General features: G+C 47.7%; 1 protein-coding gene across 1 annotated transcript in view; it reads right to left on the bottom strand.

Annotated features, from left to right (window-relative positions):
* Positions 1–838: 838 nt before the first annotated feature.
* RUVBL1 (RuvB like AAA ATPase 1) overlaps positions 839–20378 on the bottom strand; it is a 30754-nt gene continuing 11214 nt past the window's right edge. The window contains exons 4-11 of the mRNA XM_083155636.1: positions 13619–13770; positions 8551–8640; positions 8109–8258; positions 7648–7711; positions 4985–5183; positions 4738–4840; positions 1738–1829; positions 839–1199 (exon numbers count right to left, since the gene is read on the bottom strand). Of these exons, the coding sequence (XP_083011762.1) occupies positions 1040–1199; positions 1738–1829; positions 4738–4840; positions 4985–5183; positions 7648–7711; positions 8109–8258; positions 8551–8640; positions 13619–13770 (1010 nt within the window). The 3' untranslated portion in view covers positions 839–1039. The remainder of the gene's footprint in view (positions 1200–1737; positions 1830–4737; positions 4841–4984; positions 5184–7647; positions 7712–8108; positions 8259–8550; positions 8641–13618; positions 13771–20378) is intronic.

Here is a 20378-nt window from a genome sequence, read left to right as displayed (position 1 = left end):
GCCCTACATGTTACAGCGGTACTAATCCGTAGTTGGATATTGGGGGTTCCACATCAATGCTAGAGAGATCTAAAAGGAAACATCTAATGTTTCTATAAGGGGAATCCATTCATCCTTGCGCTTGCTGCCTAATGCATCCCTGGATCCTTCCCTCCTGTCCACCCAAACACGAGACAATGCCAGATTGCTGCCCTTTAACCTGTTTGCAGCCACACTAGTCGATGACCCATCACTGACAAGAAAATGAGGAGCGTTTAACAATACTTGTTTCAGCCACCGAAGGTTCAGTCTCATTTACCATATGCAAAATTCACAGGCCCTCCTCATTCCTCCCCTCTCCGCCACCATCTTAACATTGCTTCTTGGTTTTTTTTTGCTTCACTGAAATTGAAATGTCAGGATATATGTGTCTGTAGTAATTGTTGCTAGATTAGGTGTCAGGCTGATAAGATGTAACTAATATGTGCCTTTTCGGCAAGACCCGGGATCCTGCACATAATGAATCGGGGGACGCTTCCTACACATCTTGGCAATTTGGTTGTAAAAACTTCAACTGTGAAGATGGATTTGATAATTGCGGAGGTGCAGGGGAATAACAAACGCGGTGAAGCATCACTCGCTCGCCTCCTCTCATCTGTTTTATTCACATTCCCACCGCCGGCTACTTTGTATGGCTTAAGAGGGCCGGTGCCAAAAGCACCCGAGACGCTATTGACCTTTTAATCACTGCGCAGCCGATCGAACGGATCCAGTGTGAAAAATGGAGCCGATTCGGTTGTAAGCGCTGAGGGAGGAAATATCAAACTAGAAGAACATAGATGTAAATAAAAAAAGGACGAAAATTACATAATTATTTTCATTTATGTTAAAAAAAAAAAAATTAAATATTCCGTAAACAGTTCTCATTTGCAGGCCTAGAAGTATGCAACGCTCTGAAGCGTGGTCTATTCATGACAGACCGGTCTTAAACGCTATTCGAGTCGATGAGAAAAACAAAGTTCCGTTTTGTGAGACGCCAAGTAACGTTCCTCTTGCTCCCTCATTTCATGTACTTCTCTTGCTGTTCGGCCAGAATTTTGGCAGAGGATTTGGCATCGTAGAAGAGTTCGTTGATTTCTTCCACGTGTTCTTTTTCGATGCTGTCCTTGCCGTTGATTTTGGCGAGGAGGTTAGCCGGGGTCAGCAGCTGTACGGAGTATCTGTCAGGACACATGAGGAGAGTAAGGGGAGAGTGATCGGCAACGTTCCGGCACAAAATGTTCAATAATTAGCAGTTCATAAATAATATATTATTTTCTTGTAGAATTTAATTTCAGTTATTCCATCGTGATCTAGTAAATGAGTACAAGATACGTGAGGCAGAGAGCGGAGCTGTTCCTGGGTCCAATCCTTAAGATAAATAATGGCTTGGCGGCCCTTACACCATCAGCCACGCAGCATAATGTACCCTACGGCGGACATCAGTCTACCTGAGCGGTGAGGTGCCGATGGTTCGGCACCTTCTGACTGAGCGGTGAGGTGCCGATGGTTCGGCACCTTCTGACTGAGGGGTGAGGTGCCGATGGTTCGGCACCTTCTGACTGAGCGGTGAGGTGCCGATGGTTCGGCACCTTCTGACTGAGCGGTGAGGTGCCGATGATTCGGCACCTTCTGACTGAGCGGTGAGGTGCCGATGGTTCGGCACCTTCTTGTCCTCTCTGGGAGAAGAACGATAAGCAAGGCTGATGCATCACTTACCTCAGCGTAGTCTTGGTGCCAATATCTCCCAAGTGATTTAACGCTTCCTCGCTAATGGTGATCCCCTCAGTCTGTGCCCGGATCTTTATAATCTGGATCGAGAAACAAGAGGGCAAAATATAAGTTGGTTGCAAGGTGGAAATAGGAGTAAAGACGGATTAATGGAGTGAGGTGCCGGCGTGTGAGCATGTAGCACCACTACCACCACCTTGCGAAGGCATGTAGGCATAGGTCAAACTGGAAAGAGCCTTACATTCATTTTACATGAACAAGGCCATGGATATTTTTTTTTTTTTAAACACAACAATGTACACACTTTCCAACAAGCGCCTTTGTGTCCACTACAAGATTAGCTGCCAAGTTCTGAGGACACTCGAGCTTAGATGCGTCACCTGCGTCTGACCACAGCAGCTCAGAAATATGCTCTCTAGTGCGTTACCAATAACTTTTATACATCAAGCGAAAGACAACAAATCAGTTCTGTCTACACGGCAGCAGGTTTCCCACAGCCCAATATTATCTATTGGATGTTAGAACCAGTACACGACTATTACGTATTTAGCACATTCTGAAGGAGAAGATTTACGAACACAACACTTTTATGGGTGTGGAATTTTAGATACTTTTTTACTAACTGTCACATTCCCCAGATCACCTAGCTGGTGCACAGGTGCAGTCATTACTAACTGTCACATTCCCCAGATCACCTAGCTGGTGCACAGCTGCAGTCATTACTAACTGTCACATTCCCCAGGTCACCTAGCTGGTGCACAGCTGCCGTCATTACTAACTGTCACATTGTCACACATTTTGCATTCATTCCTACTATAGATCCACAGGTGGCCTGATATACATGGTCTGTTGGTAGATCTTGAGGACAGGTTTGGCCACCGCTAACCCTACAGTGTAGATCTATCACCTGGAAGCATGTTTGTTCAAATCAAGCTTGTGTTACGCTTATTACTATTCGCCCTGTTAAATCCAGCCCTCAATGCCGCAGAAAATCCATCATTTAAAAAAAACCCTAGTGTTAGTAAATATATAGCCTATTAATATACAATACATTGTATTTTAATGACAAAAGGAATGAAAAAGTATGGTCCTGAGTTGGGCTGAAATAAGAACCAAGGATACAGGGGTGTCAGTATTCCAATGTTCAGAATCCAGACTGCCGGTACTCAGACAGGGGGGCAAGCACTCGCCACAGGTCCTATTCTCATTCTCTGGGGGTCGTGGAACCCCAGTCGGGATCCCAACTGTTGGACTTTTAAACAGTAAGGATTCCAATGTCTGAGTACTGACATCTGAATCCCGACTTTCGGGACGTCATCCAGCACCAGCACATCGTACCAGTAGACCCCACGGAACCAAAGAACCGCAGTGTGTAGCTGAACAATACAATTCCATTCTTCAAGTGCTAAGTTCATAAATAAAAGCTACGGATGTATATTGTTAGGTCGCCCTGTAGATGGAACTCAACCAGTAACACTTGTTCCGTTAAACATCATTCGTCATCTATATACGGATCCAATAAAAAGATGCTGGGGCTTGTGGCAAGCGGATGATGGAAGATTTCCAGAAACCGTGACAAGGTGCGGTGCGTCCTTAGTACGGAGCTGGCACCGTGAGCCCAGGAGCCAGCTCTCCGCCTGAGTGATAACGGACAGTCTGGATAATGGTGTTGTGCGTTGTACTGCTGAGATAGCAGCTCTCATATAATACAGGTATTTTTCACTTTGGCAGCTCTGTAAACAAGATAGCAGGAGGCGTCTGCTTAAATTAAAACTGGGAATGCGCAACAAGAAGACGGTGTGTGAGCCCCGCTGAAACTTTAGACAGCCATGTGAGGAATGGATTAATGCTACGCATTGTTACCCAATACAGCATTTGTGTGCAGGAACCTGCAGCGATGGATTCCACGTTCTTTTACCTACATCACTGACTGGGAGCCGAAGCGGCAAAGCTACCGGGAGGATTTCTCATTAACAGATCCCGTAACAAATAAAAAGACCCTCATCCACTCACTAGTCACATCCAGATTGGACTACTGTAATCTCCTACTTTCTGGCCTCCCTGTGAAACACCTCCAGCCTATCTTCTGCTCCAAACGTACTATGGCCCATATTCAGATCTGATCGCAGTACAAATTTGTTCTCAAAATGGACAAAACCATGCTGCACTGCAGGTGGGGCAGATGTAACATGTGCAGAGAGTTACATTTGGGTGGGGTGTGTTGTCCACCACCCCTTTTTTACAAGTCCTACACTGGCTCCCTTCCCCTTCAGAATAGAATTCAAGCTCCTGACACTTACTTACAAAGCCATCACCCATTCCTCTCCCACCTACAGAACTGACCTTATCTCTCTTTACACTTCCACCCACCCTCTCCACTCCACAAATGCACATCGCCTCTCCTGCAAACTGGTTACTTCCTCCCATTCCCGCCTACCAGATTTTGGCCGTTGTTCTCCGTATCTCTGGAATTTTTGTACCTCTCCCGATCAGACTCCCTACAAAATGTTAAACGGGCTATCAAGACCCGCTTCTTCATTAACTCCAACCATTTCTCATCTTAACCTTCTGTTTATGCTCACTTCTATCCCTGACTGTCTGCCCCTCCCCTTTAGAATGTAAGCTCTCATGAGCAGGGCCCTCTCTCATCATGTGCTTTTCTAAGATCATATTTGTTACTTTTATACTTGTGTCTGCTGCTGCAACTGTCTTATTTACCATGTGCTTGTCCTAATTTGCATTCATACTGTAAATCACTATTTTCTTTTTTCTTTTATGCTCATCTATGTATTGTCAGGCGCTGCAGAACCCTTGTGGCGCCAAATAAACAATAATAAAAATAGTTATAAAATCTGAACAGTCTTCATAACTTAATATTGGGAACGCTATAAGGCAGATTGGGTAGGAAAATAAGGAAGGTGCGTTCTTGCAAATGCGGACTTCACCTTCACCTATTCCTGGATGACTCAGTACAGGAGGAAGTGTTACCTGCTTCATTTCCTGCGGTGTGTACAGCATGGTGCGGATAATCATCACTCGGTCTAGCAGATCCAGGGGTATGCCGTGAGGGGAAGCCACATCTTCAGTGCCCCTAAAACCATTGAGGTCATTATATCATCATCATCGTCTAACCAATACCAATGACTATATATGTAATATGCAGCTATTTGTCGCTCAACGTCGATGAGAAACACAAATAGGGCTCTATAATATTCTATAGATGCTTTACTAATACCTGATGACGCAATTGCCCCGATTGGTGGCGAAGATGACGATGGGGGCCAGTGAGGACTCCAGAGCGCGGTGGAGATAGGTGAAGCATTCTATGTCCAGCATATGGACTTCGTCAATGAACAGCACCCCTGGGACCAGCTCGGCAATCCCCTGGTCAATGTATTTATTCACCACTTTGTTGATTTCAGCCCTCAGCTTGTCTGGGATATTAGAATAAGGAAAATGCATTATTATACTTCATGGTATGGACCAGTGATGGGCACATGCCAATAACGCAGTGCGCTAATTATCGGTTATCGTTTCCTAACAGAACACCAGCATATTACACAGTACTAGAGAATGTTTCGTACACGCAGGAGCCTGGTGTTCAGGATGCCCTAGGTCATAATACAGACACTGGCCTCCCTATGGTGAAGATACCGACAGGCAACATAAACCTCCACCCTCCCCGGTAGTGCCAAACCATATCCCCCGCTGCCTATACCTAGCCACCCCATCCCACAGCCGAACTTTAACTCCCCTCCCTGTAGCCTAACCCTAAATCCCATCCCACAGCCTAACCCTAACTCCCCTCCCTGCAGCCTACCCCTAACTCCCCTCCCTGCAGCCTACCCCTAACTCCCCTCCCTGCAGCCTACCCCTAACTCCCCTCCCTGTAGCCTAACCCTAAATCCCATCCCACAGCCTAACCCTAACTCCCCTCCCTGCAGCCTAACCCTAACTCCCCTCCCTGCAGCCTAACCCTAAATCCCATCCCACAGCCTACCCCTAACTCCCCTCCCTGCAGCCTACCCCTAACTCCCCTCCCTGCAGCCTAACTCCCCTCCCTGCAGCCTACCCCTAACTCCCCTCCCTGCAGCCTACCCCTAACTCCCCTCCCTGCAGCCTACCCCTAACTCCCCTCCCTGCAGCCTACCCCTAACTCCCCTCCCTGCAGCCTACCCCTACATCCCATCTCACAGCCCAACGCTAACTCCCGTCCCTGCAGCCTACCCCTAACTCCCCTCCCTGCAGCCTACCCCTAACTCCCCTCCCTGCAGCCTACCCCTAACTCCCCTCCCTGCAGCCTACCCCTAACTCCCCTCCCTGCAGCCTACCCCTACATCCCATCTCACAGCCCAACGCTAACTCCCGTCCCTGCAGCCTAACCCTAACTCCCCTCCCTGCAGCCTACCCCTAACTCCCCTCCCTGCAGCCTACCCCTAACTCCCATCCCTGCAGCCTAACCCTAAATCCCATCCCTGCAGCCTACCCCTAAATCCCATCCCTGCAGCCTACCCCTAAATCCCATCCCTGCAGCCTACCCCTAACTCCCCTCCCTGCAGCCTACCCCTAACTCCCCTCCCTGCAGCCTAACCCTAAATCCCATCCCACAGCCTAACACCCATCTCACAGACTAACCCTTACTCCCATCCCACAGCCTAACCCTAACTCCCCTCCCGCAGCCTAACCCTAACTCCCCTCCCTGCAGCCTAACCCTAACTCCCCTCCCTGCAGCCTAACCCTAAATCCCATCCCACAGCCTACCCCTAACTCCCCTCCCTGCAGCCTACCCCTAACTCCCCTCCCTGCAGCCTAACTCCCCTCCCTGCAGCCTACCCCTAACTCCCCTCCCTGCAGCCTACCCCTAACTCCCCTCCCTGCAGCCTACCCCTAACTCCCCTCCCTGCAGCCTACCCCTAACTCCCCTCCCTGCAGCCTACCCCTACATCCCATCTCACAGCCCAACGCTAACTCCCCTCCCTGCAGCCTACCCCTAACTCCCCTCCCTGCAGCCTACCCCTAACTCCCCTCCCTGCAGCCTACCCCTAACTCCCCTCCCTGCAGCCTACCCCTACATCCCATCTCACAGCCCAACGCTAACTCCCGTCCCTGCAGCCTAACCCTAACTCCCCTCCCTGCAGCCTACCCCTAACTCCCCTCCCTGCAGCCTACCCCTAACTCCCATCCCTGCAGCCTAACCCTAAATCCCATCCCTGCAGCCTATCCCTGCAGCCTACCCCTAAATCCCATCCCTGCAGCCTACCCCTAACTCCCCTCCCTGCAGCCTACCCCTAACTCCCCTCCCTGCAGCCTACCCCTAACTCCCCTCCCTGCAGCCTAACCCTAAATCCCATCCCACAGCCTAACACCCATCTCACAGACTAACCCTTACTCCCATCCCACAGCCTAACCCTAACTCCCCTCCCGCAGCCTAACCCTAACTCCCCTCCCTGCAGCCTACCCCTAACTCCCCTCCCTGCAGCCTACCCCTAACTCCCCTCCCTGCAGCCTACCCCTAACTCCCCTCCCTGCAGCCTACCCCTAACTCCCCTCCCTGCAGCCTACCCCTAACTCCCCTCCCTGCAGCCTACCCCTAACTCCCCTCCCTGCAGCCTACTCCTAACTCCCCTCCCTGCAGCCTACCCCTAACTCCCCTCCCTGCAGCCTACCCCTAACTCCCCTCCACTGGTGCCCCGTTATGTAGCCCGGAATATCCACCGATCAGGATCCCAGCTGACGGCATTCAGGCGTCGGAATCTTGATGTGATATTAGTTGTGTCGCCGGTTCTTGTGAAGCCGGCGTCGGTATAGTGAACGCCAGCATCCGGACCGCTGGGATATTACCCAGGAACTTAATCATTAAGGGTTTTAGGCCGACACGGTCGTATAGTAAGTAAATACCTGTAATTTCAGTTTTCTTCGGCTTCATCAGCTGACCCATCATAGAAAGAATATCTTGGCCTCCCTGCAGAACAGAAACCAGTAGAAGACTAAAGCGCCATGAAGGGGTATGTTCTAGAGATGGGCCACGCCCACCTGCTCTATAACTGGCCAGCACAGCAGTATATTAGGAAAACTCTGATAAGTCATATGGGAGTGTAGAATAAGTTCTAGGTTTGGGCGCTATGGTGCCCTCTAGTGGAGATTCCTATACCATAAGTATTTTCCACCTGCCATAGCACTTGGGTGGCTGCAGCACGAGCATACAAAGGAGCAGCTTGTTCATGGACTGTAACTTGGGCTCATACAGGTTATGGTGACTTTTCCCACGTGCTTTTTCTATAAACCATGTGATTTTCTCCACGAATATACTTCCCCTACTAACACTGCTGCCCAGATAACTCGCCTTCCTTTCCCCGTACCTGAGGTCTTGCGTTGGCCACATCCAGGTCATGTAGGGTTACATCCTGAATCACTTCTTTCTTCTTGTGAACGTCTCCCTTTGGCAGCGGAACGTACTCCTCGGCTTCAAGGTCAAACTCTGTGGCGTAGGTGTCGCACCTGCCCTGCCTCTGTTTGGTGAGGAGAGAAGCTGGGTTAATGGAAAGGCACAGGTGCGTTCTGAGCCCCGACTGACAGGCTGCTGATAACAGGCAGAGGGAACCTGCTCGCAAATTACAGCTTTGTTGAAAGCATTGAGAAAACGGGAACTTCCCATCCGCTCCCCTCTCTGTACATCCTCAATACGGAGCAGTCTCGGGCCATAACAGAACGCATCATGCGGATGACTAGAACCCAATGATTCAGTGAGGACATTACAATAAACGCCCAGTAATACAGTCTATACAATAATATACACTGTACCTTTACTGCGCCGCTGTTTGCCTCAATGTAGATGACGTCACCAACCTCCACTCGCTCCTTCTGCAAGCTTTCATAGATGCTGGGATCCAGCTGAAAAACAAGAGTACGGTTAGCCGTCCATAGTACCTGTGACCAGCACTCAGGAATACAGCCGAGGCCAGCTGCTGGGGAATTACAAGTCCCAGCACACCATGCCGTTACCTATCACAGCATTATAGTCAGCACATTACATATATTTGGGAAGACAGACTCCCCCCACCCCTGGTTCAGCTTTGGACCATTTCCATTGACTTTAGTAACAATAGTATGTATAATGGCAGCATGGATGGTGTAGTGGTTAGCATTACTGCCTCACAGCACTGAGGTCATGGGTTCTATCCCCACCATGTGTTATATATATGGGGCAGTACGGATGGTGTAATGGTTACATTACTGCCTCACAGCACTGAGGTCATGGGTTCTATCCCCACCATGTGTTATATATATGGGGCAGTACGGATGGTGTAATGGTTACATTACTGCCTCACAGCGCAGAGGTCATGGGTTCTATCCCCACCATGTGTTATATATACGGGCAGTACGGATGGTGTAATGGTTACATTACTGCCTCACAGCGCTGAGGTCATGGGTTCTATCCCCACCATGTGTTATATATACGGGGCAGTACGGATGGTGTAATGGTTACATTACTGCCTCACAGCGCTGAGGTCATGGGTTCTATCCCCACCATGTGTTATATATACAGGGCAGTATGGATGGTGTAATGGTTAGCATTACTGCCTCACTGCGCTGAGGTCATGGGTTCTATTCCCACCATGTGTTATATATACACGGGGCAGCACGGATGGTGTAATGGTTAGTATTACTGCCTCACAGTACTGAGGTCATGGGTTCTATCCCCACCATGTGTTATATATACGGGGCAGTACGGACAGTGTAATGGTTACATTACTGCCTCACAGCACTGAGGTCATGGGTTCTATCCCCACCATGTGTTATATATACAGGGCAGTATGGATGGTGTAATGGTTAGCATTACTGCCTCACAGCGCTGAGGTCATGGGTTCTATCCCCACCATGTGTTATATATACGGGCAGTACGGATGGTGTAATGGTTACATTACTGCCTCACAGCGCTGAGGTCATGGGTTCTATCCCCACCATGTGTTATATATACGGGGCAGTACAGATGGTGTAATGGTTACATTACTGCCTCACAGCGCTGAGGTCATGGGGTCTATCCCCACCATGTGTTATATATACGGGGCAGTACGGATGGTGTAATAGTTACATTACTGCCTCACAGCACTGAGGTCATGGGTTCTATCCCCACCATGTGTTATATATACAGGGCAGTACGGATGGTGTAATGGTTAGCATTACTGCCTCACAGCGCTGAGGTCATGGGTTCTATCCCCACCATGTGTTATATATACGGGGCAGTACGGATGGTGTAATGTTTAGCATTACTGCCTCACAGCACTGAGGTCATGGGTTCTATCCCCACCATGTGTTATATATACGGGGCAGTACGGATGGTGTAATGGTTAGCATTACTGCCTCACAGCGCTGAGAGGTCATGGGTTCTATCCCCACCATGTGTTATATATACGGGCAGTACGGATGGTGTAATGGTTACATTACTGCCTCAGCACTGAGGTCATGGGTTCTATCCCCACCATGTGTTATATATACGGGGCAGTACAGACGGTGTAATGGTTAGCATTACTGCCTCACAGCGCTGAGGTCATGGGTTCTATCCCCACCATGTGTTATATATACGGGGCAGTACGGATGGTGTAATAGTTACATTACTGCCTCACAGCACTGAGGTCATGGGTTCTATCCCCACCATGTGTTATATATACGGGGCAGTACAGACGGTGTAATGGTTAGCATTACTGCCTCACAGCGCTGAGGTCATGGGTTCTATCCCCACCATGTGTTATATATACGGGGCAGTACGGATGGTGTAATAGTTACATTACTGCCTCACAGCACTGAGGTCATGGGTTCTATCCCCACCATGTGTTATATATACGGGGCAGTACGGATGGTGTAATGGTTAGCATTACTGCCTCACAGCACTGAGGTCATGGGTTCTATCCCCACCATGTGTAAAATATACGGGGCAGTACAGACGGTGTAATGGTTAGCATTACTGCCTCACAGCACTGAGGTCATGGGTTCTATCCCCACCATGTGTTATATATACGGGGCAGTACAGATGGTGTAATAGTTACATTACTGCCTCACAGCACTGAGGTCATGGGTTCTATCACCACCATGTGTTATATATACGGGGCAGTACAGACGGTGTAATGGTTAGCATTACTGCCTCACAGCGCTGAGGTCATGGGTTCTATCCCCACCATGTGTTATATATACGGGGCAGTACGGATGGTGTAATAGTTACATTACTGCCTCACAGCACTGAGGTCATGGGTTCTATCCCCACCATGTGTTATATATACAGGGCAGTATGGATGGTGTAATGGTTAGCATTACTGCCTCACTGCGCTGAGGTCATGGGTTCTATTCCCACCATGTGTTATATATACACGGGGCAGCACGGATGGTGTAATGGTTAGTATTACTGCCTCACAGTACTGAGGTCATGGGTTCTATCCCCACCATGTGTTATATATACGGGGCAGTACGGACAGTGTAATGGTTACATTACTGCCTTACAGCACTGAGGTCATGGGTTCTATCCCCACCATGTGTTATATATACAGGGCAGTACGGATGGTGTAATGGTTAGCATTACTGCCTCACAGCGCTGAGGTCATGGGTTCTATCCCCACCATGTGTTATATATAAGGGGCAGTACAGATGGTGTAATGTTTAGCATTACTGCCTCACAGCGCTGAGGTCATGGGTTCTATCCCCACCATGTGTTATATATACGGGGCAGTACGGATGGTGTAATGGTTAGCATTACTGCCTCACAGCGCTGAGGTCATGGGTTCTATCCCCACCATGTGTTATATATACGGGCAGTACGGATGGTGTAATGGTTACATTACTGCCTCAGCACTGAGGTCATGGGTTCTATCCCCACCATGTGTTATATATACGGGGCAGTACAGACGGTGTAATGGTTAGCATTACTGCCTCACAGCGCTGAGGTCATGGGTTCTATCCCCACCATGTGTTATATATACGGGGCAGTACGGATGGTGTAATAGTTACATTACTGCCTCACAGCACTGAGGTCATGGGTTCTATCCCCACCATGTGTTATATATACGGGGCAGTACAGACGGTGTAATGGTTAGCATTACTGCCTCACAGCGCTGAGGTCATGGGTTCTATCCCCACCATGTGTTATATATACGGGGCAGTACGGATGGTGTAATAGTTACATTACTGCCTCACAGCACTGAGGTCATGGGTTCTATCCCCACCATGTGTTATATATACGGGGCAGTACGGATGGTGTAATGGTTAGCATTACTGCCTCACAGCACTGAGGTCATGGGTTCTATCCCCACCATGTGTTATATATACGGGGCAGTACAGACGGTGTAATGGTTAGCATTACTGCCTCACAGCACTGAGGTCATGGGTTCTATCCCCACCATGTGTTATATATACGGGGCAGTACAGATGGTGTAATAGTTACATTACTGCCTCACAGCACTGAGGTCATGGGTTCTATCCCCACCATGTGTTATATATACGGGGCAGTACAGATGGTGTAATAGTTACATTACTGCCTCACAGCACTGAGGTCATGGGTTCTATCCCCACCATGTGTTATATATACGGGGCAGTACAGACGGTGTAATGGTTAGCATTACTGCCTCACAGCGCTGAGGTCACGGGTTCTATCCCCACCATGTGTTATATATACGGGGCAGTACGGATGGTGTAATAGTTACATTACTGCCTCACAGCACTGAGGTCATGGGTTCTATCCCCACCATGTGTTATATATACGGGGCAGTACGGATGGTGTAATGGTTAGCATTACTGCCTCACAGCACTGAGGTCATGGGTTCTATCCCCACCATGTGTTATATATACGGGGCAGTACGGATGGTGTAATGGTTAGCATTACTGCCTCACAGCGCTGAGGTCATGGGTTCTATCCCCACCATGTGTTATATATACTGAGCAGTACGGACGGTGTAATGGTTAGCATTACTGCCTCACAGCACTGAGGTCATGGGTTCTATCCCCACCATGTGTTATATATACGGGGCAGTACGGATGGTGTTATGGTTACATTACTGCCTCACAGCACTGAGGTCATGGGTTCTATCCCCACCATGTGTTATATATACGGGGCAGTACGGATGGTGTAATGGTTAGCATTACTGTCTCACAGCACTGAGGTCATGGGTTCCTTTCCCACCATGTGCAGTACCGATGGTGTAATGGTTAGTATTAATGCCTCACAGCACTGAGGTCATGGGTTCCTTTCCCACCATGTGTTCTATATACAGGGCAGTACGGACGGTGTAATGGTTACATTACTGTCTCACAGCGCTGAGGTCATGGGTTCTATTCCCACCATGTGTTATATATACGGGGCAGTACGGACGGTGTAATGGTTACAGTACTGCCTCACAGCGCTGAGGTCATGGGTTCTATCCCCACCATGTGTTATATATACGGGGCAGTACGGCTGGTGTAATGGTTAGCATTACTGCCTCACAGCGCTGAGGTCACGGGTTCTATCCCCACCATGTGTTATATATACAGGGCAGTACGGATGGTGTATGGTTAGCATTACTGCCTCACAGCACTGAGGTCATGGGTTCTATCCCCACCATGTGTTATATATACGGGGCAGTACGGATGGTGTAATGGTTAGCAATGGTAATAAATCAAATAAATATATAATGTTTCTTAAAATACCCTTGTAAACATATTTTCCACAGGATAACCATAGTGAACTATTTTGGGTCTGTTATGTACAGCTCCTATAAGTCCCCCCGAGATTCCTGGCAGCAGTGGGATGTTCTGCAGTCCCAATCATTTCCAAGTTATAGCATTTACTCCATTTGCCTTCATATAAAGATTCAGGGTCTTTAATTGTACGACAGAGAACACAAACCTTTAACTGTTTGGTTCCTTTGGCGGTTTTCAGACCAATGATAACATGGCTTATTGTCTTGCCGTAACCTCCCATCGGATTCTCAGTCTCACAAGGGGTTAACTCCGTCACTTCCCCTTCATACACCTCCTTGGTTTCCCGAATTCTCAGACCTGGAAAAAGAAAAAGAAAAAAAAAGAAAGTTCTACGGTAACACAATTACAGAACCGTTACACATTTGTAATAGAACGCTAACGTCGGTGCTTGGCAGAGGGATGACAGCAGGAAGCAGAGACATTTGGAATGCCATGGAAAGCGTGGGTACAGTCCTCCAGCTAACACACTTATCACATTCTAGAACCATAAACGGGGTAATGCCAGTCACACCAACATTGGCTTCAGCAGGCTGATAGATTACATTCAGGGCAGGATTTTAGTAACTGCAAGGGAAGTAACTCGATGTTACCCTTCTAAGGTGCCCATACACTAGTAAGATTTATCTTCAGATCTGGCTGGTTGAAACAAAAACATGGTTATGGATGAGTGACAGTTTGTCAGTTTTCCAGCATTTCCAAGCAAATGGTCAACTGTCATTTGCGCTCATCCATAACCATGTTTTTGTTTCAACCAGACAGATCTGCAGATGAATCTGCGTGTGTATGGCCACCTTAACTTCCGCTACGGTAAGGTATGGATCCAGTGGCTAGAGCTACAGTATCTAGACAGACAGTCAATAGGTCTATGTTGAAAGACCTGTCCAAATTGCATGTGTTTGACGTCCTCGATGGATCCAATGCGCTGTTCCGTGCACATTGGACTTGAGCTGAACGTCGGACCTGTCGCCCGTCCGACCTCGCTCCCTCTTGGCAGTGGGGAATGGGGTCGCATGCGATACAGTGCTGTAGTGTGTGGTCACCTTAAAAGTGGCGAGCATGGCGAAGCACTGAGCCCAAAGCATGGTAAGTGAGCGTGCCACACGGTACACTATTTGAGGGCCCATGTTGATCTATTGATCCTATCGACCTATTGACTGTCTAATACAAACCCATAAGGTATTCCTATTTCTGTGACTGCTGGGCTTCCTTTAACATTTATTTATTTATTAACAGTTTCTTATATAGCGCACACAGATTCCGCAGCACTTTACAGAGCATAGTTATGAGCAAACACATAACAAATTACAGTACAAGACAGTTTAGGACAAGTACATGGTTAATATGGATAGTTGCATCAGGGGACAGGACACTGAAGCAATCATCAGGCAGGGAGTGGTTTATATATTCTAAGAAAGGCACATGAGGAGAGAGGGCCCTGCCCGTGAGAGCTTACATTCTAAAGGGGAGGGTTAGACAGACAGTGGTGACACAGAAGGGAATGAAGTGGGCATAAACAGGTTAGGATGAGAGATGGTCGGGTTTTATGCAGGAGGGTGGGAAGGGATGTTGTGGTTCATATAGACAGAGTTTACAGGTTCTGGACATGCAGGGGGGGGGGTGGGGGGGGAGAGGAACGACACGGACCGCACAGGTGTCACGGCACCTTCGTGTTTTCACATCAAAACAATCTGCAAACATAGCGAAAAATTGTAGTTTTACTGCGGGGGAACTGGATCCCCCCAAAGTCTACTGAAGCCTGATAACAGAACAAGTGCTCTGTGTACCCCAATACTGACGCATCATTTCTACTCTAACAATTACACTAATAAAGACCACCATTTATTTATCCCTCAGAGTGGGAGTTTATATTGAGGGGGGGGGGGGGTATACATGGGTGTTATATGCCTAGTTCTATGCCGTGATCAGAATCCTGCCTTACACAATACGCTTAGACAAACATGATATCGCGGGCACAGAGCGCCATCTGAGTAACGACTGCTGTAAAGTGTCTGAGGCTACATAGCAGCCTGGCTCCAATACACAATTCATTACAAGGACTTGAAAGTGGTTTAAATCATTGGCAAAAACAATTTTCTGCTGCCCTTGTGGAGAAGAGAACAAAATACCAACTCCTATTCCGGCTACACCAATAATCCATGCATGAAGTAGAACAATTCAGATTTGTTCAACATTAAGAAGACACGTGAATCCCCCCCGCCCCGCACACTGCTCACATAGCACAAGAGCAATGGAGGGTCTCTGTTCTACTATGCACCCCCCAGGGCAGCGGCAAAGCTACATCAGATTAGGGACACTACCCAATAATGGATAAAAGGGAACAGATGGAGCCAAGGCCTAGAAAAATAGGAGGAAGTCTCAAGAATAAAGAGTAAACGGCCGATCACCTCATTACAAGTTACGTTGGATGTATTTTCATACAACTCATCACTTATACATAGTACACAGATCCCCCTCCCAGAACGTCTGCATTATTAAAGAGAGGCAGGTGTCCCAGGAGACTCCGCAGTGCCCCAAGTGGCCGTATCATAGAAGGTGATTCTACTTTGCCTTCACTAAGCAGCTTCTGTACAATGCATCTTGCAGACATGGTAGCGCAGAAACCCTAAGCAGGGGCATTTAGGCAAAACTGTCCCAAAGGAAACGTATGGCAACCAGACCCCAAGTACTGTTTTACTATTATACTGAAGCAGAGATACTTGCGGAGTTTGGGATGTAAGATCTCACGCGCAGGGCCCTCTTCTCTCAAGTGCTTTTCCTTCTCTTACTAGAACCATATTTGATGGCACCAAATCCTGCGGTTTTCTGTCACCCTGATACTTATTGCAGTGTCATCTACTGACGCAGCCACCAATAATTTTAAAATGTTACAAGTGCTTTGTCCAAAAAGCATAGATCACATTCCATCAGACAAGTACAAAGCTTATTTAAAACTACTCAAGAAAAAAAAACACCACAACTATGTATGCTTTTGCAGAATACCGATTGAGTTAGGGTTAGGCAGGTACTTGTGTATTATCTGGGCTCCCAAGATTTCCATCGTAAGGCATTGTACAATCAAAAATCGGTCGCATCGCATGCGATGCGACACGATTTTTAATTGTACAGGCACCCTGATGCCTATGTTAAATGCACCCCCAGACCCGATTCTTAATTGTACACCCACCCTGATGGGTAATTACTATGTGAAATGCGCCCCCCCCCCCCATTGTTAACGCCACCCCAGTATCAACGCCAACCCAAAGCGTGGCGAGCGCAGCAAGCCCGCGAGGGGCGGTGGTACGCGTCCTCTGACCTTTTCAAACACCCACTATCCACGTCGGCGTGGAGGTGACTTTAGATAGTGTGGCGAGCGCAGCGAGCCACCGAGCCCCGCGAGGGGACGCGGATTACTTCACATTTATTCCGTGTGCGCTCGCCACACTATCTAAAGTCAACTCCACGCCGACGTGGATAGTGGGGGTATGAAAAGGTCGGAGGGCGCATACCGCCTCTGCTCGCCACGCTTCGGGTTGGCGTTGATACTGGGGTGGTGTTGACAATGGGGAGGACATTTCACATAGTCATCACCCATCAGGGTGGGTGTACAATTGAAAATCGGGTCTGTGGGTGCATTTAACATAGGAATCAGGCAGCAGGGTGCCTGTACAATGTAAAATTGCGTTGCATCGCATGCCATTATAATCATCTCTCCATCAGAGGATTGCACTGGAAGCACAGACTGAGCACAGACTCAGAAGCCACCGAAGACTAAAAGTGGCAGCAGGGCCACCAGGGACGTTCGAAAGTCCTCATTATCATGTTGGCCTGACGTCAACCTATTATAGCACACCTCTGACTGGGTCATCATTATTTAGGGGTCTGTTTTTTTTATATATTTGGGATGCAGTCAATATACCAACAGTCAAAATACTTACACGTTCAAAATGCAGACATGCTGACATTTAAAATATTGACTTCACAATCCAAGCGGGCATAGAGTTAGATTATAATAAGAGATATTAGTGTGGTGAGCGCAGGGCGGTATCATGCCCGAAGCATGGCGAGCACAGTTGGGGGCGCGATACACTTATACAGTGACTGACATGTTGTCCTTTTAAATGTCGGCATTTTGAGCGTGTCTGCATAAGGAATGTCGGGATTTTGAACGTGTTGGGATTTGTACTGACTGCCAATGGTTGTCTGTATTTTGAATGCCAGGAAATCATACTGAACCCATATATTTATTTATACTAGTTACTTGCCAGATCAGGCATGTCCAACTTTGTCCCTCCAGGTGTTGTGAAACTATAAGTCCCATCATGCCTTGCCACTGTTTTGCGATTAGGGAATGCTAAAACTATTGCAAGGCATGCTGGGATGTGTAGCTTCAAAACAGCAGGAGGGACATGCCTGGTTTAAATGATGGATCATCATCAGCCCTGGCGGTTCTGCGCACCCGAATGAAGTAACACTTGAAACGCTGCTTCAGGCGCCAACTAGTGTCGGCCGGTGCGCATAACACTTGAATGCCCCCCTTACAGGTGAGGAGCAGCATTCACTTTTTATTATATAGATAGAAAAATGGCATCGTGTTGCCTTATTTGTGTCAAGCAACATATTTCTAATCCCCCCGGATTAGTTTTCAACCCCACTTTACATACAGAACAACGCTTCTTGCCAGTCTGAGGCTTAGCTGGATTTGCCCTGCCACCAGCAGATGATATTTCTGCAATTAAATGTGTTACCGATCCCGCGTCTGCCGTTAGAGTCAGATGTTTAATTTACGCAGGGTGAAAGAATCCTATTAGGATCTCACACTTAAAGGCCGATCCGTGTATGAAATTGAAAATTCCACAAAAGAATCTCCCAGTCTTTTCACGGAATCCAATATTTGTTTAGAACCTTTTCCGTGTGCTGACATTTAGAGAATGTTCCCTGGTAACAAAAGCAGCGCCTGTTAGTGATGATTTAACTCTCAGACTCTTATCTCCGGGAATGACAACGGGGATGACACAGGTTTCATCTGTTGGTTCAAATTTCCAAATCCCTGACAGGCAACTTCATCACATCAAGGAAATATTGCAGACGCTTCTCTTTTCATTCCTCCTCGAGAGGTTTTTCTCTTCCCCGTTCCCTCCCTCTTTGCCCCTGACTTGACAGGAATTTAAAGACTAGATAATGTGGTCTGTTCCTTTTTGCATAAAAAAAAAAAAAAAACATAAAATAAAAATCAATACAAGGGTCAAGCTTTATTTGACTCTGGGATTTAAAAAAAATAAATCTGATTTGCTCAACGCTGCTGAACTCAGGGCTCAGGAAACGATCGCCCATGATTTCAATAATAAAAGGCGCCTGGTGATCTCTTTCGATCGGTGTGCTGCGCCGCCGCCTATTTCACAGCTCATTTCCCCTCATCTGTTACTACTACGCTGCCAGTAGCATCTTGGCTCCCTTACAGTACAAGGGATCAGGGAATATATAGATGTCATTTTTTTATTCTAACATTTGTTTGAGGGTGCACAGAATCAAGGTGTCTGCCCACACCCCATTTTTATCGCCCCGTCCCACTGTGAAATCATTTTAGCTCTGATATCACTGATTTTATCACCCAGGGTATACACACCATCCAACGGCCAATGTGTGCTCCAATGCCACGCTCAGCGGATCATGGGGGTTATTCTGGTTCACTTGGAAAGGCACAATCACTCTATAATGGACAAAACCATGTGCACTGCAGGTGGGGCAGATGTAACATGTGCAGAGAGAGTTAGATTTGGGTGTTTCATTGTTTCTGTGCAGGGTAAATATCAGTTTGAAGTACAAACCCCACCCAAATCTTATTCTCTCTGCACATGTTACATCTGCCCCACCTGCAGTGCTGCATGGTTTTGTCCATTAGAGAGTGATTGTGCCTTTCCGAGTGAATCAGAATAACCCCCATGTCATCGTTCATGGACATTGCGTAGGCATTTGTCGATTCTAGGTCCCCGCTGCTGCAGATATCGTACACACTGGGGATCGCCCAGATTGTATGCAGCTCTATGGTAGGATAAGGATATTAGCTCACAGGTCCTAACATTCCAGATGTTGGGGGGGGGGGGGGGGGGTGTAAAACCCCATCTGCTACATTTTCTTTACAGATTAGAGCAGGTATGTGAAACAAGCGGCCCTCCATCTCCTGGGGAACTACACAGCAGCAGGTTTTGCTTTAACTCAGACATGTCCAAAGTGTGGCCCCCCAGCTGTTGTGAAACTACACATCCCAGCATGCCTTGCCATAGTTTTAGCATTCCCTAATAGCAAAACTGTGGCAAGGCATGATGGGATTTGTAGTTTCACAACAGCTGGAGGGCCACAGTTTGGACATGCCTGATTTAACTGGTTAGACTAGAACTAGGATGAAGTAACATTTTGCTCATAATCGAGATGCCGAGCACCAGGCTTTGCGACCCAGGGTAAATTGTGCTGCCCTCTCCCTGCTGTAATATTACAACATTTAGTGTTAGGTTTCCAGCCACTGATTTATTTTTTTCTTTGCACAGAAATTTACGTGCTGCGGTTTGGGTTGTTGCCATGACAATGGTTCTTCCTGGAAAATGCAAATGCCCCTACATTTTGTTCTCATGAATGCAAATACAAAAATGTAAACATTTTTGTGGGGTCAGTTAAATAAAATTTGATGTGCCATGCACTGCATTATGTAACAACACATTGCATAGCCTGCTACAACTGGGCAGGCCAAGCCGGTCCTCGATATCTCCCAAACGGTCCACGTTTCCAAGATCACCTAGCTGGTGCACAGGTGTAGTCATTACTAACTGTCACATTTCCCCCCAGATCACCTAGCTGGTGCACAGGTGTAGTCATTACTGTCACATTCCCCAGACCACCTAGCTGGTGCACAG

The sequence above is a fragment of the Crinia signifera genome, chromosome 8 (genome assembly GCF_055691185.1).
Source record: "Crinia signifera chromosome 8, ASM5569118v1, whole genome shotgun sequence".
Lineage (NCBI taxonomy): Eukaryota > Metazoa > Chordata > Amphibia > Anura > Myobatrachidae > Crinia > Crinia signifera.
This window is presented reverse-complemented; position numbering and strand designations above follow the sequence as displayed.